This window comes from Typopeltis vanoorti, chromosome 2, assembly GCF_054136105.1.
Source record: "Typopeltis vanoorti isolate ZY-2024b chromosome 2, IOZ_Tvanoo_1.0, whole genome shotgun sequence".
NCBI classification, from domain to species: domain Eukaryota; kingdom Metazoa; phylum Arthropoda; class Arachnida; order Uropygi; family Thelyphonidae; genus Typopeltis; species Typopeltis vanoorti.
Window position 1 is genome coordinate 90,585,001 of NC_143550.1, and position 26,175 is coordinate 90,611,175.

Here is a 26,175-nt window from a genome sequence, read left to right on the forward strand (position 1 = left end):
TACCAAAGCCATATTCCCTAGACTTACGAGATGTCCACTAGGTCCCTTGCAGTTGCAAACTGTCCTACTATGGCCAAACAGACAGGAGAGCCATATCAGAATTTCTGAACCCAAGGACTATATCTGATTCCACCAGTACAGCCAATGGTGTAATGGTGGTATCAGGTGGAATCACGAATTGATCATGTTTTGGACATTACCACAGGATACACTGGAAGAAGGCCACTTTATTGCACTGCAGCAAATACAAATACAAGAGGCTATTCCTCAAATCTGCCTCAGCCCTGAGAAACTTTCCAAACCTCAACAAATTTGGGTGCGTGAAACTGCCCCAAATTTGGGAAGCACTCATTCTCAGATTTTCAGCCCAACAGCCAAAACTACCCAATTTAGCCTACTAGGAGGTATCATTTAGGACTCTAGGTAGCCCAATTTTGGTTGCCTTTCTTCAGCCTCATTTGCCAAGTGTTAGTGTCTGCGTTCACATATCATTGTTTTTGTGATCCCTGATGATGGCAATGTAACATTGTCAAAGTATAGGAAAGCATTAATTCAAGTTGTTAGAATTAATATTTAGTATACACTGTTATTTCCTGAAAAATAATAGTTATGAATAGCCAATGTAGAAGCCTGTCTACTAGAAATTAATGAGAAAGTTAAAGAATGGAATCCAATCTTTTAAAGAACTATATCAGAAGTAAAATCATTACTGAAGATAAAGAACTAATATATAGACTCAATATTAGATAACATATACAAATACAGAAAGAAATGGGAATATATAGAAAGAATGGACAATATGAAACTACATAAAAAGAAATTTCAATACCACCCATTTGAAGGACAATAGAAGTCTGGAACAATCAAGAGGAAAAGATGGAATGAGGATGGAACAGATCACAGAGCATAAAGCTCTGAAAGGATTATGTTGATGATGACATTAATAAGACATGAACCATTTGCACATGGCATGTTTAAGGAAGAATGTTTATCAGGAGGAATGATAGAGTGCAATAGTGAATAGCAATGAAGTGGGGTCAAAAGCAAAAGAATGTAGCAGAAGAATGAGTGCAAGAGGGAAGGTAGTGAGTGTGTTGTATGGATATGATAATACAGAATTGAGAAGGAAAGCAGTGATAATGAATGAAATGATAGCTAGAATGGGAGAAAGAGGGGGGTCTGACATATGTAGGTGCTTGGGATGCATTTGATGACTAGAAGGAAACTGTATGAAGATGTGGATTATTTTTGAACATGGAAGGATACAAGCATTTCAAGAGGCTGTTTTCTATATAATTGAGTTTGTTAGGACAGAAGACAGTAGAAATGACCTCATGTGGAGATAGTGGCCTGGAAGATAAGAAGTTATATACACATACTGACCAATGAATTAGAAACTTTTATTTAATACTGTGTGGCATCTCCTTTAGCCTGAATTACAGCACATATGCAGTTTGGCAGATTCTACAAGGTGTTGGATTGCATCTATGTCTACAACATACCAGGCATTCGACAGTCCTTTAACTGACTAAGATTTGATGGAAGAGTACTTTGCTCCTGAATCTGTTTTTCTGACATGTTCCATACATTCTCAATAGGGTTCAGATCTGGGCTTTGTGATGGCCAGGGAAGATGGTGGAAGTCGTTGTCATGCTTGCTGAACCACTGCTGAACAATTCTTGCATGATGGACAGTAACATTGTTGTCCATGAATCAACCATCACCTGCTGGATAAAAAAAGTCAGCATTGCAGGATGGAGTTGATTGGCAACAATGTTCATATATGTCACCTTGGAAGACACCTGGCCATCCAGCAATATCACTCTATAGTTCAGGAGAATTTTATCACTGTGCTGCAAGTAAAAGAAAAAATGAATGCAAAAGAATATCTTAATTGAATGCAGATGGAACCCTTGTGTCAGAAGTAGATAAGATTATTTGAATAATGAGTGATCACTAAAATCTGTCAACCAGGTGTTTTTAACATGGTGCACAATGTTACTACTACACTGGATCAGGAAATGTAGGGTCATAAGAATGAGGATCAAGTACTGTTGCATAACCTGGATAGAAATTCAGCAATAGTGCCAGATGAGATATCGGCCTTTCTGCTAAAGAAATGTTTGGCCCTTGAAATGGCTTCACCCTTGACATGTTTGTATAACTTGAGTCTAAGCTCAGAAAAGATCCCAGAAGAATGAAAAGAATATATGATAGTTCTGTTGTACAAGGGTGATGCAAAAAGCAGTGTGTCTAACTAATGACCTATCAGTAACTTTGAAGTGGTGGTAAAGATTTTAGAGAAGTTGGTAAGAACTTGCATACAGAAATGGATTCACAGATAAGCTATACCTTGCAAAGAACAGCATCATTTTACTAAACAGAGGTCATGCTTTAACAATTTGCTCATATTTTACAATAATGTTACTGCTAAGTAGGATAAAGGGATGGATACACTATGATACTGTTAGACTTTGCTAAGGCATTTGTTAGGATACCCCATGAAAGACTGTTGTATAAATTGGAGAATATGGGATTGGATTATAAACTATTAACTTGGATAAGTGTGTGGGCAGATAAGTGTCAGAAAATAGTATGTGGTGGGTGTGAATCAACCAGATTTAAGGTGATCAGTGGTGTTCCCCAGGGATCAGTCCTTGGACCATTGTTATTAAATCTATACATTAACGATGCTGAGAAGGACCTGATGGGAGATGCAAAGATAAGCAATGGGATGCTTATGATGTACAGTGCTTAAGAATTATTTGAATAAGCTGGAACAGTGACCAAATGATGATGACTATTAATTCAGTGTTAGTAATTGTAAAGTTATGCACTTTGGCATCATGAGATTTCTAATGGCATATTATATGGTGGGATTAAAAGAAATTAATGAGGCTAGGGATCTTTGATTTAATGTGGATAAGAATTTAAGTTAAAAGGTCTTTTTCTTCTTCTTTAGCTAATTGAACATCCAAGGTTCTCAGCTGCATGCACCAACTTCTTCCATTCCTTTCTGTCTTGAGCTTTTTCATTCCAATTCTGAATTCCTATATCATCTAAGTTTTTTTTTTTTGCATATTATTCTCTCAATGCATCCACAGTCTCCCTCTGGGTCACTTTCCATCAGGCTTCATCTTGAATGCTTGTTTAGCTATTCTCTCCTCACCCATTCTTTTCACATGTCCAAGCCATCTCAGTCTGCTTGCTCGAATCTCATCAACTAAAAGTGGGGATCTATAGAGTTCATATTCATAGTGAAGAATTTATGGAGACAACACACGTGTTAGAATAATTACTTTACTTGACATTAAGAAAATAACATTCATCGTTTTAACCTCTGTATTGAGATCATCATCAGAAAAACATATGTTTTCCTGATGATACAAGCCACATGACACTGCACTATACAAAAGTAAGATGAATCTAAATGTTTGTTAATCATTTACCCTAGCGTGACCTCATGGTGGAAAAAAAAAAAAACAGAACTACATTAAACAATTTCTAAAGTTCTCTCGTATTAAGATTTTCTTCTGTTTGGGGTTGTTCTGGATACTATATAGGTTGACAACGGGTCCTCCAAATTCTTGAAATAATTAATCCATCATTCTATTTTAACATTTTTAAAATTTTAATTATAAAAAATGTTTCATTTAATTTTTTAATTTAAAAAAAATTTACACATTTTTGTAAAAAAATGGCTACAATAAAAAACACAAGATCACAAAAGTTCAAAAGATCCTCCATAAAATGCCATTAAAAGCAAAAAAGATTACAAGAATGCTATAGCCATACCTTACATTAGGGGCATTTCAGAAAAAAATAGATAGAACACTACTTAAATACAATATTAAAACAATCTTCAAACCCCCAGCACAATTAAGAAATTTACTTAGCTCTTCCAAAGATCCTCTTCCATACCTTACCCACCCAGGGGTTTACAAAATTCAATGTACCTGTAACCTACTTTACATAGGGGAAACAGGATGCACCATCCCAATTAGAAAAGATGAACACAAACACCACATTAAATACCTCCACTATGGTAAAATAGGCCTATCAGACCATGCACTCCAAACATGTCACAGAATTGACTGGAAAGCACCAAAACCTGGTTTGAAAGAAAATTCAAAGAAGCTTGTGAAATTCTGAAACATCATCCAAATCTGAACAAAAATGGATTAATTATTCCAAGAATTTGGAGGACCAATCTTCAACCTGTATAGCATCCAGAACAATCCCAAATAGAAGAAAATTGTAATATGAGAGGACTTTGGAAATTCATTAATGTAATTTTTTTCTTTTTTTTCCCACCAGAGGTCAGGTTTGGGTAAATGATTAACAAACATTTATATTCGTCTTACTTTTGCATAGTGCAGTGTCATGTAGCTTGTATCCTGTACATATGTTTTTCCTGATGATGACTTCAATATACAGAGGTCAAAACATCGAATGTCACTTTATTCTAACGTGTATTGTGTCTCCATAAATTTTTCACTATTAATGCTGACCACTGTATAACCTTAAAAGAAAGTATAGGGTTCATATAGTTCTTGGTTATATCTTCTTCTCCATACAAAGTTAAAAGGTCACATTACAAAAACTAATCAGATGATAATTGGGATGTTGAAATGAACATAGACATGTAAGGATAAGGAAATCGTTTTGCCTCTTTGTAAAGAGGTCTTGATATGACTGTACCTGGAGTGCTGTGCACAGATTTGTTCTTTTTGGTTTGGAGATCTTTGGTGTCATCTGGTGAGGGGATAAAGAAGCTGTGAAAAGGATACAAAGAATAGTATAAAAAATGATATTGGGATTATAGAATATAGATTGAAGATAGATTGAGAGTATGTGGACTGTAGACACAGGTCAACAGGAGAAAGAGGAGGTGACATGATAGAGAGGGCTACAAACTTCTGAAAGGATGTTACAGGTTATCAAGTAATGAAATATTTTGTTATATGGAAGGTGGGGAGAGGATAAGGAAGAGGCATCCATGGAAGATAAGCTTGTATGGAGTTAAGAAATGACTGAGAGTTGGATATTTCTCCCACAGAACAGCAAGTGAGTAGAACAGTTTGTCTGTCATATTAATGTTACATGAGATTTTAACTTGATCCATGATGTGCTTCTATGGATAAGCATTTTAATGGCACCAGAAGTTTGATCCATATAGATGGGAGTTCACATGAATCTAGCTTCCAGTAAAATTGGGCTTTGTATAAATAGAAAAACTTAAATATCCATCAGGTAGATGAAGTATGAGACAATATAGAAAAGGTGAGGAGTTGTGATCTAGGAGATTTCTTCAATAGCTCATGATTATGAGTAACATCAGTATAATGGTGTTTGCTACTGTGAAATAGTTTGTTTGATATTAGTATTGATTGTTATATATTATGTTTATTATTATTATTATTATTACTGTTTCTCAAATGATAAAGGAAAACTATTTTCCTCTTTTCTCACCTCAGTTAAAGTGATTTGATTTTCAGCCAAAGATGAATAAAAGCAGTGTATGTCCAAATAAAATGAATAGTAATAAGGTAATAAATAAAAGGCATTTTCATTTTATCCATAAAATGCTTACCCATGATTTAATAATATTCTATAAGTAATTTGTAACACAGAAAATTGTAACACTTTTCTGAAATTTGTGAAATACTGTATAATATTTATAATTATTTTTAAATTGTTAAACATTTATATATTATGAAAGTATACAATAAAATAATTTTATTCTTTTTTTTAGTCCATCAAAGACCTTTTTGGGTAATCTTCCCAATACTGAGATTTATGTGGACATAACACGATACAGTGAGGTAAGTGGAAAAATTTGGATTTTGAAAGTGGACATAAAACATTATAACCAAGATAAATAATGACTATGGAATATTTTTATCATCATAGCAAAAGGAAAGACAAGAGAAGGAAAAAAATTATATATATATATATTTTTTCCTTTTTCATTTGAGAAACAATAATAATAATAATAAACAATAATATATAACAATCAATAATAATATCATAAAAAAAATTTCCTTTTTGGTATCTGTCCATCAGCCACCCTTTTATCCTTATCACCAATTTCATATCCAACTCCATTTGTTGCAGTTTGCATAAGAGTTCCTTGTTGTATCCTGTTAAACTCTTTTGCAAAATCCAGAATTATCATTGTATGGCCATTCCCTTTATCCATCTGAGCTGTCACTCTATTACAAAAAGCTAGTAGATTACTAAGGCATGACTAATCCTTCACAAAACCATGCTACCCCTCACAAAGCATCATATTCTTATCCACCCATTATTGAATTCTCTTTTTTTGACCAACTTTTTCAGTACTTTTACCACCACACTTGAGATACTGATTGGTCTATAATTTGCTGCCACAGACTTAGATCCTCCTTTATGCAAAGGAATTATTTTATCCTCATTCCACTCTCTTCGGACTTTGCCATAGCTGAGACTTAAATTAAATAGTCTAGTCATAGGCATTGCCAGTTCCTCCACGCATTCTCTTAAAATGCAAGTTGATATCCTATCCAATCCCACAGATGTATGTGCATTCTGCAATATCCTAAGTACCTCTAATTCATCAACCTCTGTTCTCACATCAGTCCCAGTCCATGCCATAAGAATATCTTTACTTAGATGATATATCCTTGCAAAATGGTCACTCACTAGCTCAAAAGTTTCGTTTGCCTCTGTACCTTTTTACCATCTGCACTCATTAAAGTTATCTTTCCATAGTCATTCTTCCTACTACTTTTCACATAATGAAAACACTCTTTGAGATTTCCTTTCAGCTGCTTCTTCTCATAATCTGATTTTGCTTTCCTTACCATGCTAGTCACTTTTCTTGCAATTTCCTTGTACTATCAATGAGTTAGCTGTTTGCCTTTCTCCTTATATACCCTCCAAAACATCTTCTCTTTTGTAGCCCTTGCTTAATGATATTACTCATCCATCTAACACATCTGATTTACCCTCTTGACCTTCGGTGTAGGTCAGAAGGGTAAATCATTAGTTATCATCACCCCTCCTTCTCAATTTGTTTCTATCATAGCATGGCGGCAGACTTACAAACTTCACCTTCTCACTCCTCTTTTTCACTTTTTCAATAACTGTTTCACATCATCCCTCATATAATACTTCTGACCTCTCAGGTCACTGTTTCCAGTCAAAACAGTCAGTTCTTTCATCTTCCCTTTCTGTATTCTAACAGTATTACTAATATTAAGTTTTGCACCAGGGAAACAAGATTTTGTACTCTCATTATCATATAAGGGGAGTACAAAATGAGCGTAAAAAATTATCTGCTTACACTCTTTCTCTTGTTTATTCTTACAGTTTTCTTTTGGCTTCACACAGCTTCTATTTTTTCTGGTCTCAGTTTGACTGATCTCTTGCTTCTATTTCATTTCCTTTCATTTCAGACAAATTACGGAGATTACAACCATGTTAGAAATAATTATTTTAATTTCCCGACATTTCAACCTCCATATAAGTCTCCATAATTTGTCTGAAATGAATGCTGATCACGTGTAACACTAAAGTAAATGATCTCTTGCTGTTTATGCAGCTTTTTGATTGTGTACTTTGTCCTATGAAGGACTATATAGGTGTGCTATTTCTTTATTCAGGTCTTCTACATTCTCTTGAATTTTTGCCACCTCACTTTCAGCATTATCACTGATATTTACATTTTCTGGTCTACTATCAATACTCTCTACTATAACATAATTTGTCCTCACCACATTCACTCTCAAAACATTTATCACACACTTGTTCTCAAGTTTCATTCTTGCTCCACAAATCTTTTAACTTTTGTGACACATACATCTCAGTAATTTTACACTGGACAAAATCACGCAAATTTAGTACACCTAACAAAGATGTCTTGGCCATCATTGTTCTGCTTTATTGGTTAGAACAATATATAAATTATATATTGTTCTAAACAATATATAGTTTAAGGAAATATGCACATTTTTCTTAATGACTAAATAACTCGGTCTATCTTGCATACTTAAAAAATAAATAATACAATAAATTAACTCTGTATTATTGCCGCATGCGTGTGCACACCCACACACACACAGTATATTCCTGTTAGTTGGGAGGCCTTTTTGGGGGGGGGGGGGGGAAGCAGTCTAGGCTAGTTACTGTATGGCTCATTCTTTCAATAGCATGAACACATACCTATATAAAGTAAAACAAACAGGTGTGAATGTGACCCTTAATGTAATGTAGCACACGTAGAGATCTCATTACTTTGTTTTTATAATTTTAGGCCCCTACAGAAAAGCCAAGGAAAGATTTGACACTTCTTGATTTATTTAAACAAATTAAAAACCAACCACTTAACACCAGTGGGGTTCCAAAATCCACAATATCACATCTGTTATAGCAGCAAGAGAAACTTGAACAAGAAGAATAGGCACTGTACAAAAGACAATAGTGAGCTTTAGATAAATTAAAGCATGAGGGTAAAGGATCCAAATGTGGAGGAGATCCATAGTTATAAGTTCATTGTTGTAACTGGACAAGGTGTGCATAAGTGGTCCAATGCTGAAAAGTCAGTCAGAAGAGTTAGTCAATAAGCTTGGTCACAGCCAGTTCAAAGCAGATAGAGAGTTGTTGCAATGGAAATCACAGTTTGGTGTTAAATTAAAGAAAGCATATGGTAAGAAAAACAGTGCTGATGTTGTAAGTGCTGAACAATGAAAATCAACAAAAATCAACCTTGCTTCAAAAATTTAGTGCTGATGACACCTATAACGGTGATGAAACAGAGGTATTTTACTGTACAAAATGTGCGATGGTTCCCTGTATTATAAACACACAACATTATTTGGATTAAAGAGGACAGTGGATAATGGAGCATAACAGTGTTATTCTGCTCAAATATATCAGGAACTGACACATAAAAGCTACAAGTTACTGGAGGCCATACATTACCCACACAAACTGTCATACTTCCTAAATTCATTACATACTCTCAATCTGTTATTATAATGTACATTCCATAATCCTGATATCATCTTTATACTCTTCTTTGCACCATTTCTGCAACGTCTTCATCCCCCTCCAAACCCGTGACACCAAAATTTCAAGGCAATAAAAAAAATCTAAGCACAGTAGTCTAGGTGTCATATAAAGTTCTTGTAAAAAGGCAAAATGACTTCCTTATTCTTATATGTGAATGTTTGCATCAGCATTGCAATTTCCTCTGAGTTGTATTTGCAGCTTTTGCTATATAACCTTTGAACTTCAATTTCTTATCCACCATAATTCCAAAATCCCTAGCTTCCATCAGTTGCTCCAAGGATAATCCCACCAATATAATGAAGTCTCATCGGACCAAAGTTAATAACTTTACACATTAGCATTGAAGTGACAGACATTATCATTTGCCCACAGTTGTAGCCTGTTCAAATCATTTTGTAAGCTGAATATCAATAGCATTCTGATGGCTTTGCCTCTTTGCATCTTCAGCAAATAATTGAATATCTCCTGTCACTTCCCAATATCTTTAAAGTATAGATTGAAGAAGAAGAATGGTTCTAGGACTGATCCCAGAGGTACACCACTGGTCATCTTTAATCTGGCAGATTCACATTCCCCATACACCATTTTCTGATACCTGTCTATCAACCACCTGCTTGACATGTAAACAGATTATATTCCAATCTGATATCCATCAACTTATGCAACAGACTTTCATGTAATAGTCTATCAAATGCCTTATCAAAGTCTAACAGTATCATAGTGTAACCATTCCCTTAATTCAATTCGGCCACAACATCATTATAAAATATGAGCAAATTGCTAAAACATGACCTCCCTTTAGTAAACTCATGATGTTCTTTGTAAAGTAGAGCTTTTCAATAGAACTCTCATACATTCTTTCCATTCTGTGGGATCTCTCCTGTGCTGACTCACATTATACAAATCTGTCAAGGGCAAAGTTATTTTGGCTGAAAATTCCTTTAGCACTCATACTGAAATCTCATCTGGCCCTAAACTACTCCAGAGATACTTATAGGTTGGTGGTTAGCCACATGCCTTTCCACAACCCTTGTACACCAGGACTCTTTGGGATCTTTTCTGAGCTGAACCTCAAGTTATATAACTAGGTGTAGGGCCTAGCCAATTGAGCTGAACTTTCCTTTAGCTTACATGCTGATGTCTTGTTCCAGTAGGGAACGCTAAATAGGGAAGTTCCTACTTAGTGATAATATTATTATATTATTACAGTAACCTCCATGGAGTAAGTAGACTCATGGGATGAGTCTTCTGACTCTATATACAAGAATATTTATGGAAGCATACTTAAGAAGAGACTAATAAAAATTGTGGAAGAGAAACTTTGAGAAGAACAAGCTTGAGAAATAATGGGAATATGAAATGAATTTATACTTTTGTACACATGGAAAAGATATATGACAACATGCTAAGTGAAAAGCTGTTCAAAGTGCTACATTATACAGCACAATACACAGTGTATATTTAAGTTGTAAGCTAGAGGTTAGAATTACAGGAGGTACAGAAAGATGGATTGATATCAAAAGCAGGTGCTTAACAGAAATGCATACTATCTCCACTGTAATCAATTATTTTTATGGATGAAATTATGCATGAAAATTACATTAACCCTGATATGATATTTGAAGATGTTAATCTCAGCACTTTACTTTATACAGACGGCATTATTATAATCTTAATTAAATACAGTACAAGTCTGGAAGATTCCTTGACTAAATTAAATATCTGCTCTAAAATTTTAGTGGTTTGGAAATAAAATGACAAAAACTATAAAAATAGGCAGGAACATGGAAAATATCAACTACACTCTTAATGGAGCACATATAGAACAAGTATATTTAAACTATTTAGGCACAATATTTAGTGAAGATAACAAAGTAAATATGAAAATGACAACAGAATAACAAAGCTAGTCGGGAGGCAAGTGGATAAATTTATGTGTAATAATAGAGAAATGAGACAAAGCACTAAACTAACCATATAAAAGACTGTTCAAACTAGTTTTAAATTATGGATCTGAAAGTTGCTTTAGAAAGAAAACAGTTGATGAAAGATGAAAAACCACAGGTGAGAAGAGTTCCAAAAAAAATATAGTGTATGTTGGGGAAGGAAGAACAGATGGCATCAGTGGTAGAATCATCTTTAAAAATTAAATTAGGAAGGAACTTGACAGTGTAAGTGTCAAGTTCCTTCACAATGAGTATACAGGTATGAGTATATCTGTATACTCATACACAATGAGTATACAGAGCTAACCTAAGCCAATCTGGTCACTTTTAAACAGAATGAGAGAGGAAAGGTTAGGAAAATAGGTATCTGTTGTGGATATTTGCATGTGGATGAAATTATGAATGAAAAAATTATGAAAAAAAGAACACACGCAATTTACAGACAAAAAATACCGTTGTTGGTGATAATGGGCGATAGATGCCGTTAATTGTAGTAGTCATAGTTGGAGAATTAAGTAGTAGCGGAAAGGATGAGATGTATTTAACAAAGTAGAGTAGTGTGCCCTTCCACGATGAGTCCTTGGACTCCCTAGAGGTGTCATGTAATAATAATAATAAGACCCAGAGGAAGACCAAGGTCAGGTAGATTGATGCAGTTAGAAGTACCGTAGAACTGAAATAAGATCTGACAGTATTGGAATCCTCTGAGTCTTTTTACTAAAAATACCAAATGGATTTAAAAAAAAAAGTACTCAGTCAAAAATACTTATGTTGTACTACCTAGCATTCTTGTACACTCCTGAGTGCATATATCATTAATTTAGATGAAACTGGTACTTTCTCGTTCATAAATTATAATTTAATTGGAATTATTTTTAATTTTTTCCTAAGCTGGCTTAGATGTTTATGACATCTAAGACTTTATATATACTTATTATTTTCCTTAATATTTAAAATTAAATAATCACCTTTATATTTTCAGGCAAAGGAAATAAGGGGAGTGAAGATCTTCCATTTTGAAGCATCCTTATATTTTGCCAACCGAGAAATATTTAGAAATACTGTGTTAAAATATGTGCCAACAATGAAGTAAGCACATTTTAATGCTACCAGTTAGTTTGAGAATAGTAAATTGTAGAAATCAATTTTTTGAGAATTATTATTCCAGGAAGGGAGAAAAAAAAAGATGGCATGTTTTCAGTGAAAACGATTCTGTTATGCATTCTGTGAACAGAAGACAATTATGAACCTGATGTATTTAAGTTTAAATGCATCAGGTTTTAGAATATTTACTTTTTATGTCTTTATTTTTTGCTGTTGATGCATATTACACAATATTGAAAGTTCAAAGATTTACAGAGATACTATTAAAGTAGTAAATATAAATCTGATGATTTACATAATAATAATAATAATAATAATGTATCCTTTCTTTTATCATGAGTGAACAGTATGCATCATTCATTATAACAGTTTTGTTACTCTGTATTTAGAGTAAAAATTATTTTATTATCATCATCATCATTCTCATCATTGATATTTAGACAATAGAGTCAAGTGACTTATGAAGACAGGCCTTCTCTATTAGCACAATCTTCAAACTATGAACGTGGTCTGAAAAGTTCTCGGCCTAACAATGAAAAACAAATTTATAAAATTAGTTTCAAAATTATTTTTATTTTTCAACATAATCTCCCTTAAGACTAATACATTTATTCCAGAGATGCTCCAGCACCATTATCCTGTCCCTGTAGTGGTTCTCATAAGAACTGCAAAATACCCCTCTACAGTTGCAATCATCTCTTGATTCGAAGAAAAATGGTGACCAGCGAGGAAGAGTTTTAGTTTTGGGAAGAGATAGAAGTCAGAGGGAGCCAAATCTGGGGAATAGGGTGGATGTTCCGACCCTATTCCCCATAAGGGATCTGCATTAATCATAGTGCAGATCCCTTAATTTTCCCATTGCCAAAACACTTTTGTGGGTATGTGCATTGTCCTGATGAAAGATGATTTTTTTCTTCAGCAAACCGGGTCTTTTCTCACGAATTTTTTCATCTAGTATGGTTAAAAGATCGGAATAATATTCCTCTGTTATTGTTTTACCCTTTTCAAGATAATTAATAAACAAAATGCCTTTAGTATCCCAAAACACAGATGCCATGACCTTTCCAGCTGATGGAACCGACTTTGTCTTTTTTGGTGCTGAACCACCAGCTTCTGTTTACAGTTTTGACTGCTGTTTAGATTCTGGTGTGTAATGGTGAATCCAAGTCTCATCCATAGTAATAAATCAATGCACAAAATCAGTTTTATTCTTGTTAAAATGCTCCAAGCACTGTTCAGAGATTTTCATGTGAGTGTATTTTTGATCTGCTGTGAGCAGGTGCAGCACCTATCTTGCACAAAGCTCTTTCATATGCAATTCTTCATGCAAAATATATCCCACACGTTCTTTTGAAATGCCTATAGTCTCAGCAATTTCACGCACTTTGACTTGCTGGTCATCCAATACCATATCATGCACTTGATCAATGATTTCTGATGTTGTTACACTTTTTGGACATCCTTCACCTGGATCATCTTCAAGACTGGTATGGCTACATTTGAACTTGGCAGCCCATTTCTTAATTGTCGAAAACGAAGGAGAAGAGTGCCCATAAACTTTTATGAATTTCTTTTGGCATTAAACCTTCTTTTACAAAGAATTTGATAACTGCATGATACTCAATTTTATCCATTTCAAGGGATACAGACAACACTTTTGCTTTAGACAGCTGTATAAAACAAACTACTTGATAGAATGACTTGCAATTTCATATGGATGCTTATGACAGAAGTACCAACATAGAAAAAAAAATCTTGCCGATAGTGTTGCTATGGTTGAGGCTAGAACTTTTCAGACCACCCTAGTACTTCCTCAAAACCATTGCCATTATTTCCTTCTTGCATATCCACCTTATGTAGACATAACTCCTTTTCTATTCAGTCAACACCACTTCTCTTCCCTTTCTATTCTCATGAAAACATCACATCCCTCCATCTATATTCCTGTCAAGATATCATCCAACCATGTACTTCACTTCTAACAATTTTCAGGTGAATGAATCCAATCAATACAACACTCTTCTTGTTTCTGATCCTCCTAGCATTTGCAAAAAAAAAAAAAAAGTCTGAATCTATAACAGTGACCTCTCTAATCATCCCTTGGCCATTTCTCTCTCTTGCCTCCAAAACTACACTTTTCCCAATATTCAATATCCCTTTAATCCCACATCCAGTCCTTTGCTGAGTATTCCCTCATACATGCATCCATCTTCTTTATGCTATGACTCCCCTGTCCATCCCAACTCCCCATTTCCCCTCTCCATCTTGCATTCTGTTCTCTCATTCTCCTCTCTCGCACTACTCATCTTTCAACAAACACTTCTTTAATATCAATATTCTACCTTACTCACCCACATTACTTCTTTTGTCCTCAAACATCATATTTACCTCTGTCATTATGCTCCTCTCCATCAAAAGTCTCCCCATTTGTCTCATACCAAATTCATTCAAATGCAGTCCATTGCTCTCATATAGTTCTATCCATTCCTAAAATTTATCCCACTTGTTCACAAACTACACTCATTATTTACTTTCTTTCCACTCCTTTGGTACTTGCCCAATAGCAAGACTCATGTTAAACAGGTATGCCAAGGCTGAGTTTGCTTCCTGCAACATTCCTCTAACCACCATACTGACCCATGTTTACATCAATAAAATCAATAAACATATAGATTTGAATATTGAAATAACATGGATATGAAACAAAGATTATTATTTGATATATTTTATCTGCATGGCCATTTGGGTGATTAAGACATACAGTGATATGTTGTCAAATTCTACTACCTTACTGATGGCAGTTTATACCTCCTGCTCACTCACTATCAGTCTTTCCTCTGCCATACCCTCTACACTCAAGCTTCTTATGTCACATTCATGAGAATGAAATATCCTGAAAAAATTGCTCATTGAATATCTCTGTATTCTCTGCTGTAATTACCAATCCACCATGTCCAGCTGCTAACATGATCTTCTCATAGTTATTCTTTTTTTCTATTTCAAATATCAACAGCATTCTCTAGGATTTTTCTTGGCCTAATTGGCTAATTTCAGCTCCTACTGCAAATGTGCAGTATGAGCACTTCTACACTCTTTACCACCTGAGTCACTAGTCGCTCTCCTGGTCTGCTCTTCATGAAACTGATTATTACCTTTTATCTTGTACCACTCCTTGAATTCATTGACTGTTCTTGCTCTCACCACTATCAGGCAATGCATTCCATGGTTCAACCACCCTCCATGCAAAGAAACCACTCCTCACCTTCTTGTTCACAGCTTCCTTTTGTAACTTCCAGGGAGGGCCTCTTTGTCATTACTTCGCTGTTCCACCAAGTGAAAGAACTCCCCATTGTCAACCCTGTAACTACCTGTCAACAGTTTAAGAGTCTCAATCATATCACCTCTCTTTCTTCAATCTACCAAACTTTGCAGTCCACATTCCTGCAGCTGATCCTCATCTTTATCTGCCCCTGTACCCTTTCCACAGTTAATTTATCCCCTTCAAATCCTGGGGACCAAATTTCAGACAGTAATCTAATGGTCTGATCAGGGTCTTATACAATGGAATGATATGGAGGAAGGAAATTGAAGTGCTTTCAATCACACATATTGAGGTCATATACTTTAATTTTAAAGTATGATATAAAAATTGTTTTCATAGCAACTAATTTTTGTTTTTGCAGAGGATCACCTTATGTCTCAAATCATCAGAAGTATAATAACCAAGAAGTGCAGGATCCTATACATAGTCTGATTATTGACTGTTCATCATTTTCATATATTGATATATCAGGAGTGGAAACACTGTTAGATGTAAGTTATGACACTTTATTAACAATACTAACTAAAATATCATTGCTTTTTTGTTTGTTTCAAATTAAAACTTTAATTGTGTTTACACATATATATGTGGAAAAGTGTAATTATGTCATTAAGATTACAAGCTGTGTACTACATTGGAACTGTACTCCAGGAAACAGATGAAGCTAAGGATTTGATGGTATATAGACAGTTGAAGTTCCAAGGGCATACAGTTAAGGTGGCCAAGGCAGCTCATAGGATTACTTGGTTATTAAAGAAAACATTAACAAACAGAGATGAAGTAGTTATCACTACTCTTTATAAGCCTTGAAATGGCCAAATCTGGATTACTGTGCAGGTCTAGACACCTGGGTTTCTTGGGAATGAGAAAGGGGTAAAGAGGACCCAGAAGAAACTGACCAAGATGGTGAGTGGTCTATGAAATGCTTCCTGTGATAATTGATTGATCGAAAGTTAGTGGATTACAAAAGTTGGTTGATAGGTAGAAAAGAGGGGATATGATAAATGCTTTAATTACTAAAATGGTTTTATAGGATTGATGCAAGGAAATATGTCAGCACTTGACCATAGAGTGCAAAACAAGGAGTCATCCGTGGAAATTGAGTAAGAGTGTAGTTAGCAAAAATGTGAGAACTAGATTTTTCACTTGGAGAGTGGTGAATGAGTGGAATGGGTTGCTAGAATGTGTTTGAGTACTTGGTTTGTCAGTGAGCTCCTCAAGGAGAAGTATGATAGATATTGGATAGTTTGGATCTACCACTATGGACAGGCATGGAGATGCCTGTGTAATAATAATAATAAATTTGGATAAGTAAATAAAATACACAGGGGTATGTCACACTGTGTGATAAATCATCTAGCACCTAAAAACACTCACCTACATTCATGTCGTATCATTATCATGAAATTCAAGGTATGTGTCCTCAAGAGGGTATATAGGAAAGCTATTAATAGGAAGTTAGTAATGATGCAAACTTTCTTATAACACAATCAAAAGCTTTCCTACAAATTAGCCAGTTACCTTAAAACTCCAATACTATCAGATCTTATACTTCCAAGGAACTACTAATTGTGTCAATTCACCTGGATAATCATCTTCCTCTGTATCCTTTTCCAGTCATCAAACATTTACAATTCATTGTTGCTTGTGCCATAACATTTCTTAAATTCATATGACAACAAGAAAAGAATGAATAAAATTTAATAAAAAGTGATATATTTCGATCTGAAAATTACAAGTCATCTTCAGTGGCATTTTGAAAGCAAGCTGTGCTATTTTCAGCATTCTTATAACAAGCAATGTTTAGATCAGAAAATCAACATATTAGCCAGTAAAACAAACATCCTTTGGTTCCAAACAGTTAGGTAGAAAACATCTCAGGATATGCTTTAAATGAAAGCGCACTTTGACTAAAATATGAAATTCATAATTTAGTCAAAGGAGAGGAATTTGCTTTAGTTCCAAAACATATACCTTACTTGGATTTCCTCTTTAATATTGAACACAATTTATCTTTTCTCTCTCTCTCCGGTGAGTACTCATAAAATTTGTTTGAAAGTCTTTTCTATGCTACTGAAATCTAAGATTCCTCCTCCTCCTAACATTTCTTTATCAGAAGCTAAAGCTTTACAAACTTTAAGATACAACAGTCATCTCATTATTACTAAAGCTAACAAAGGGAAAGCACTGGCAGTTATGGACTCTGCAAACTACAAACATAGACAAACTTAAAACTTATTTTGCTAGACCCTTCTGGGTTCTAAGACAAATCCATAAGGAAGGCATTTCTCTTTGTCTCACTGTTGCCTGTATAGATTCTCCTACTTACTACATAGCCAAATTTTTTAGCATGTTTATTAAAAGCTGAGATTGGTAATTTCCACTCCTTCATAAAAAATTCATCTGATTTTCTAGATAAAGTGAAAAATCTTTCCCTCCAACCTACTGATTTAGGAATGTCATGTCAGGAATTGAGCATTGTTGTAAGGAATAGTATTTTATTTATTTTATTTTTTTTGCTTGGAGAACATTAATTTCATATCTCATCTCATCCATAGCTTTCTCTGCCCTGCAAAAAAAGTGGTATTTTGTACATATAAAGCAATAGAGAAGACAATTCTTCCATAAATTGGAGGTAGTTGACCTAATTTCTGTAAAAATACTTCCAAAAGAGGGTAATCTGATCAATGGATAATTGTCCCTCTCACAGATCCACTCCAGTCACTTTCTCATAGAGGTTTTATTTCCACTCTATCTTTTTCTATGTGTTCTTGAGTGCCGTTACACTGAGATGACAGCCACCATTTGTCCACTTTCCCATAAGCTTATAAAAGCACAAATCAACATCCATTCACTTTCCAGTTTTCTTTGGCATTGTCATACAGTTTCCCCAAGGAATACAATTTCCATTTGTTCAAAAACATATCAACTAGTTCCTTCTTTCTTCTTAACCACCTGCTGATCCCCAGCACTGGATGTGCTATAGGTTTTGCAACTTCTCATGTGTGAGGTTGACATAAAATGAGCGGATGAAAATGTGACAAATGCAAAAACAGTAAATGACTTTAAAGTGTAGCCTGATGAGTACTGTATTTGAAAGTGAGAATTTTCTTAATGGGAACAAATCAATGAGAAAATAAAAAAGATTGCAGAAGAAATTGGATATGTGAATAAAAAAACACATGGATAACTAATGAGATGATTTCTATAAAGAAAAAAAGAAAATGGAAAATAAGGACATCCCGGAGGGAAAAATACAATATAGAAGCTTGAATGACAAATTGAGAAGGGAAGCAGAAAGAAATAGAGAAAATTGGCTTGAAAAACAATGTGATGAAATGGAAAATCATGAGAGAGAGAGGGAAGATATGATCTTATATACAAAAAAGCAAGAAGTATGGACCAAAAGAGAAAGGGAATTTGAGTTAGAGATATAGAAAATGAGACTGGAGAAATTATAACGGAAAAAGATAAAATCCTAGGGAGATGGAAAGAATACATTGAAGATCTATATGACAAAGAAAACAGAGCAAATGAGCTGCTTTTAAAAGATATAAAAAAAAGTAAATGAAGATGATTTAGGCCCAGACATTTTTAAGACAGAAGTAGTTATGGTCATTAGAGAACTGAAATGTGGAAAGACAGAAGGAATAGATGGAATACCTGCAGAATTCCTAAAAACAGCTTCAAAGGAAAGGAATTGAAAAAATAACTAAATTAATACATTTAATTTATAACAAAGGAGAATTACCAAAAGATTTTATGACCTTAATATTTATACCTATACCAAAGAAAAGTAATGCAGTGAAATGCAAGGATTTTAGAACAGTAAGCCTCATTTCCCATACATCAAAAATACTTATGAGAATCCTAACACCGAGAATTGCATATAAGGGGGAGGAATTTTTTTGGAGAAGATCAGTTTGGTTTCAGGAAGGGTAAGGGAATGAGAGATGCGATTAGACTATTAAGAATAATAAGTGAAAGAAATTTAGAAGTAAACAGAGAAGTCCATATCTGTTATATAGATTTTGAAAAAGCTTTTGATTTTGTAAAATGGGATAAGATGATAGAAGTAATGGAAAAGATTGGTATAGATTGGAGAGATAGAAGGTTAATTATTTCACTATATAGGGACAAAACTGTTATGGTAAGAGATATATACAGTAAAACAAAACGAGGTACCATTGGGTGAAGAGTACGACAAGGCTGTTCTTTGTCACCAATTTTGTTCAATATGTATTCTGAAGCAATGTTAAAAGAAGCATTGGAGAATGCAGAAGAAGGAATAAAGATAGGAAGTAGACATATATTTGCAATAAGATATGCAGGTGACAAGGCATTATTATGAAACATGAGGAAGGATTACAACATCTGGTGAACAGATTACTGGAATCCTGTATCAATTATGGAATGAAAATTAACATCAGCAAAATAAAAGTAATGCAAATAATAAGGAAAGAGACAACTATGGATGTAAGAATAAATGAAGAAACATTGAATCAAGTAAGGATATTTAAATATTTAGGAAGTGTGATTAGCAATGATGGAAGATGTACAAGTGACATAAAAGCAAGAATAGTAATGGAAAGAGATGCCTTTAATAGAAAATGGAATTTATTCAGAAGTAAAATGGATAAAAAGTTAAAGAAAAGACTAATAAACTTGTGTGGAGTGTTGTCTTATATGCAGCTGAAACCTGGACGTTGAGGAAAAAAGAAATGAAAATTTTGGAAAGCTTCAAGATGTGGATTTGCAGAAGGATGGAAAAAATAAAATAGACAGATAAAATAAATAATGAAGTCTTAAAAAGAGTAGAGGAAGAAAGGAATCTGTTAAAAAGGATAAAAAGAAGAAAGGGAAATTGGATTGGACATATCCTGAGAGGAAATGGAATAATCAGATGCCATTGAAGGAAAAAGACCTAGAGGAAGAGTGAGGAAAACAATGCTAGATGACATGCTGAATGGAGACAGATATACATCCTTGAAAGAGAAGGCTCAGAAGAGAAGAAAGTGGAAGGAAAGTTTTTGCTACTAAAAGAAGAACGTGCTTAATTGCAGAATACTTAAGAAGAAAAAGATCTAATAATGATATTGATGATAAAATGAATATATATTCATTTTGTTGGTATGGCTAGCTGAGTAGTGGGCATATCTGCTCTCCAACCAATAGCTTTCAGATCCAAATCCTGCCCTTGGAGTTGGTTGTCTTTAGGCAGGAGATGAATTTCCTTGCTTGATGTGAGACCAGTGTCCCACCTATTAGAGGCTTAAAAATACCATGTTTGGTCTCTAGAGCAGTTTCCAGATTAAGTAAAAATAAATAAAAATACATTTTTAAAAATTTTGATGAATTTTATAAAATTAATAAAAATAAAAAAAGAAATCCCTAGCCCACCAGAAGACCTAATATACAGGTATACCTTGTTTAACAAAGAGGATGCGTTCCACGAAATTACTGTTAAGTGAAACTTCGTTCTCAGAGGTAAAAATACTATGGCCACATTAGGGATACATTTGTACGTAAAAAAAAAAATGAAAGACTTTTTTTAAAAAAAAAAGAAAAGCTTTATTAAATAAAAAGTCAATATTACATACCAAACAAAGATAAAATCACGACATTTTAAAATACGAATCTAAAGTTGTTTGTTTTTTTTCTCTTTCATTTAATACAGATTTATTGCATTTAACACTGATCGCTTAACAATAACACTTCTTCCTAAATCAGTATCATTTTCACTGAAAAAATTTTAAATGTTTTTAATGTCATTCAAACACCTTTTTAAATCTTTGGTTGCTAACAATTTTTCGGTAGGAACTTCTTTAATTTCATTCTTCATTTTCTTTGCTAACAAGTTTTTCTAAATATTCCACTGAAAAACCATCTTCTGCGTTTAATAAATTTCGTTCATCCTCATTGTTGACATTTTCAACATGTCATCTATCCACAAACTTAACATTTTCTCCATTTTTTCTAAAATTGGACTCCTTAAGCAAGTTAATTTTGCTGCTGTAACATCTGTACAATTCTGAGCAGACTGTTTTATTTTTTATGATCGACTAAGTATGGTTGTTAAAGTTGACTGTGCTAATCCTAAAGAATCTGCCACATCAGATTTTCTTTTACCCCTTTCAACACATTGTATGATAATTAAAATAAAAAGCCAAAAGGCTAGTTTTCTGGCAATAGAATAGATATTAAATGGGTAAGAAAATGGAATGCCGATAGTTTTTCGGCATTGAAACTCATAGATTGTAGTTATCGATCTTGAGTTTCACTTACTGGCTATATAAAAACATAGGATTCTTATCCATTTAACATTGTATGATATTTAATTTAGTTTAAAGAAATTGCTTTTCTTTTCCTCCATTCTGACATTTTAACTAAATGGATAGAAAAACAAAATATCAATTAATATTTACAAAATCTACAATAATGCTATCAGAGAACATGTCATTTATTGTGATGCACCACACTGAAACACCCTACGAAGTATAAGCAACGACTAAATTAATGCAGACGATGCGCAAAACTGTTAAAAACAGACACACCCACAGCTTGTGAGTATGTGACGAGTTGCCATCGTTCGCCGATCGGATGATTGTCGATTGTTGACCTCAAAATCCTTCCTAAATCAGGATACGTAAAATGGGTCTTGAAATTATGGACTTCATTATATCGAGGTTTCATTACCAGAGGTAACGTTAACCAAAGTATACTTGTACTATAAGTTTAAAACCTTTCATGTCTGAAAGTCATATATAAAAAAAATCATTTTATGTATAATTTTTTTTTTTTCGCTTTTTAAACACTACATATACACTATTTCATCAAAATATCTAAAACACTTTCATTTTTCTAAGGTTCACAAGGAATTTCAAGATGCAGGAATTTCAGTGTTGTTTTCTGGATGTTCAGGTAGGATAGGATTGTTATATATATATATATATGTTGCATTTTAATTTGCACAGCTGAAATTTTCTTTCATACCATCAGAATTTTTTAATAACAATCAATTAAAATTTTCTGATAACCTTGTACATTTAGCAGAAAAATTAACAGTTAATTAATGTTATACTGATACACACACACACATACACACACACACACACACACATTGCTGATAATTAAAACAATAATAGATCACAATACATGTGTTGAGGCTTAAGTGCTGTGAAGAATTCATGTTAGAGGTTTAATGGAATATTAACAGCACTGAGAAAGGATTAAAACTAATTTTAATACTTCCAGTATTTCATCTCCATCACAGAGACATCTTCAGGGATTACAAAAACTTTTTGTAACAACACACACACACAAATACAATACAAAATGAAACTAAAGTCCTATTTAGGTGGTGCGCCCTCTATGGGCATTTGCAGGTGGCCTGGGATGTAAAGAGGGATCTCTGATAATTAAAGTTTCCCAAATTTTGGGAAGTTTAATGCAACCGTATTTGCTTAAATTAGGTTGATTCCTGAGTGCCGATGCAGATTCAAAGAATAGTCTTTCTTTTTTGAATTTACTATGGTGGAACATGGTAGTTTTTTTCCAGGAGATTCTGTGGGATGTTTTGGATACATCCCACAGAATCTCCTGGAAAAAAACATCAGTTTTTATGTTAACAAACCTGGAATGTTCCATAACTTCAAACAACAGGGATGTCCGGATAATTATTGGTAGATAGTGTGTACATGTGTATATAAAGTGTGTGTGTGTGTGTGGCTCCAAAAATCCACTCACCATGGGCAAGTTATCAGAGGTAGTGAGTGAATTTTCAGCCTCATTCTATATGCATTCAAAATGTATTGTCTTATTTTCTTTGCATGATTAGCAATTTTTTTTTTTTTTTAAACATCTCATTCACTATCAAGTTATTTGATCATGGGTGGCCTCCAGTGAATGTAATTAATTATTCACAAGATCAAAATTGATGCTGTATAGTCACTCTCATACCTGTCCACGCGGTTAGCCTAGTGGCTGTGCGCTTCGCAACCATATGATGGAAGGAGTGTCCCAGGTTCGATTCCCGTCGAAGATGTGAGGAATATGAGGATCTTCCTCAGCCATAGCCAAGTTAGCTGGTCTTGGGCATGGGCCATAGGGTTTTTTCCGGCAGTTTATCTGCCGTTTTTCATCCCGCAAGCAGGCAAACCGGCCCAACACACATGGCTCTACAGCCATAAATACTTAACTTCCCCATGAGAGGGCTCAACTTGCCCTAATAGGGATGGGGGAGAAAAAGGGAGGAAACTCCATATGAATAAATAAAACTTCCATACCTCATAGGGTTTTGGAAATGAGGCCTTCTGCTAGAAGAAGTGGTAGAGTTGCAGATGCCCTTTCCATATAAAGTTGGTAGGACAATCACAAACAACCAATCCACTTGCAGAATTTGAACTCATAGCCTTTTGGCTGGAGGCAAATACACTAACTACTTGGCCAATCAGATTGGCAATGAATGTAATAAAGAAATTTTATTTTCAACCAGGAGATACTACCTTACATAAGGTTAATTTCTCTCTTTGTCCCTGCCAAAGTTAGTATTCTCAAACAACATAGTGTTACTGGTTTTATAAGAATGGTGATAACTTGCAAGTCATCGCTATTCTTATAAAAATTAGAGATACCATTAAACAAAACCAAAAAAATAATAATTTAACAAGACTGATTTTCATTTGTTTCACTGCCACCAGTAATTCTTCCCATATCATCTTTAATCCTTATACGCTTGTAACATAGTAAGCTTATTTTAACAATTCACAACATGAATTGGCTTAGTGCAATTTTATACCTGAACATACATGATGAAAAAGGTTTTTAATAGTATTATTTAAAAAAACCTATCTTGAAAGATGAGTCTGCGACCAGATCACTTTATTGACATTACTTCATGAAAAGGTATAATAAAATTAGTTTAATCCTTTATCCAAGTGTGAGCAAACAAAGTTTGCGCCTGAAGTATCTTCAGGACTAGGGTAAAGTGATACAACACCAGGGCAACTCGTTGCAAAGGTGGAGAAAGCTACCAACACTCCTAACTCAGTATCTCCTATAATGCAAAACACATCTCCTTGCGGATATGTCAAATGTTATGCATTAAAGGAAGGGCCACTACCCAGACTAGTGGAAATAACAGGCAGAAGCATTAGCAGGTCATCTCCACCTATAGGAGTTGCCAAATGGTGTGCCACCCTTTTTTAATAAATTACTCTGGATTTAGAGAAAGATGTTGAAAGTTTATTTTTTCACTTGGTTAGAGTATAATAAAATTAGTTTAATCCTTTATCCAAGTGTGAGCAAACAAAGTTTGCGCCTGAAGTATCTTCAGGACTAGGGTAAAGTGATACAACACCAGGGCAACTCTTGTTTTGCATTATAGGAGTGTTGGTAGCTTTTTCCACCTTTGCAACGAGTTGCCCTGGTGTTGTATCACTTTACCCTAGTCCTGAAGATACTTCAGGCGCAAACTTTGTTTGCTCACACTTGGATAAAGGATTAAACTAATTTTATTATACTCTAACCAAGTGAAAAAATAAACTTTCAACATCTTTCTCTAAATCCAGAGTAATTTATTAAAAAAGGGTAGCACACCATTTGGCAACTCCTATAGGTGGAGATGACCTGCTAATGCTTCTGCCTGGTATTTCCACTAGGGCCTGGCTCCCACTGAAGAGACCTCAATAATCAAATTTTCCGGAGCTCGGCCAGCAGGCTGAAAAGGAAGCAGCAACGGAAACGAAAACCCCAAAGATACCCAAGGCAAGCCACCACACACAGAACATCACCAGCATCAATGTGGCAAACCATGAAGCTTGCAGGAAAGAGGAAGAGGTCACACCCAGCGCCCCAACAAAGCGCGCAAGAGAAACGGAATCACAGGAAAAGAAAAAAGCGAAACAAAGCAGCATGATGTCATCGGAGGACGAAACAGAGACCACAGGTCAACGTCGAACAATAGGCGCAAAGCCCCTCGACAATGACATTACAATGTTAGAGAGCCTACCCCCAGTAATGGATCAATTGGCACAACCCCAAGTCCACGAAATGGACTCTGACGAAGACAGGGACTCTACAGACAGGCTTGTCATTGTCTCGGATGCTCAAAGTGCAACCAGCTCCGACGAGGAACCAGAACCGGGTTTCATAAAACAAACACCAGATAACGCCCCCCCCTCATTCTAACACCAACATGGAAGTTAAAATCGCAACTTTAAACACTAACGGACTACGCAACCCCTTTGCGCAAAGCGCTGTCTGGAGGCTAATGTTAACACACAAAATTAATATCCTCCTGATACAAGAAACCCATTTCTATAAGCATTGGGACGTGGAGAACTTCTCAAGAAGCTATCCGGTCACCAGCTACTGGTGCTTCGGGGACGCTCACTCGCGAGGGGTGGGGATACTAATTCGCCCCCCAATCGCGGGGGGTTCTTCAACGTCCAAAAAGATGCCACAGGACGCCTAGTAACGGTGGACTGGAAGTACGGTGGCCGTACCATCCGACTTGCTGCAGTTTACGCCCCGAACAATCCATACCACAGAAGTGGTTTCTTCTCTGCCCTTGAAAACTATCTCCTGGGAGCAGAACACCTAATAGTTGCAGGAGACTGGAACTGTGTGGAAGACACACGTCTAGACAAAATAGGCGGGAACGCAAACAACGGAACTGGCGGCATTGCCGCTTTAAATCGATGCTGTATAAATTTTGACCTCGTCGATATCTGGAGGCGGAATAACCCC

General features: G+C 35.0%; 1 protein-coding gene across 2 annotated transcripts in view; it reads left to right on the forward strand.

The window, feature by feature from the left end:
- The window catches only part of LOC150109242 (prestin-like), a 276,267-nt gene that overhangs the window by 238,664 nt on the left and 11,428 nt on the right, over positions 1-26,175 (forward strand). For both annotated transcript variants that reach the window (XM_090406632.1, XM_090406638.1), the window contains exons 14-17: positions 5,756-5,825; positions 11,983-12,089; positions 15,788-15,917; positions 22,293-22,347. In XM_090406632.1, coding sequence (XP_090262758.1) covers positions 5,756-5,825; positions 11,983-12,089; positions 15,788-15,917; positions 22,293-22,347 — 362 coding nt within the window. The remainder of the gene's footprint in view (positions 1-5,755; positions 5,826-11,982; positions 12,090-15,787; positions 15,918-22,292; positions 22,348-26,175) is intronic.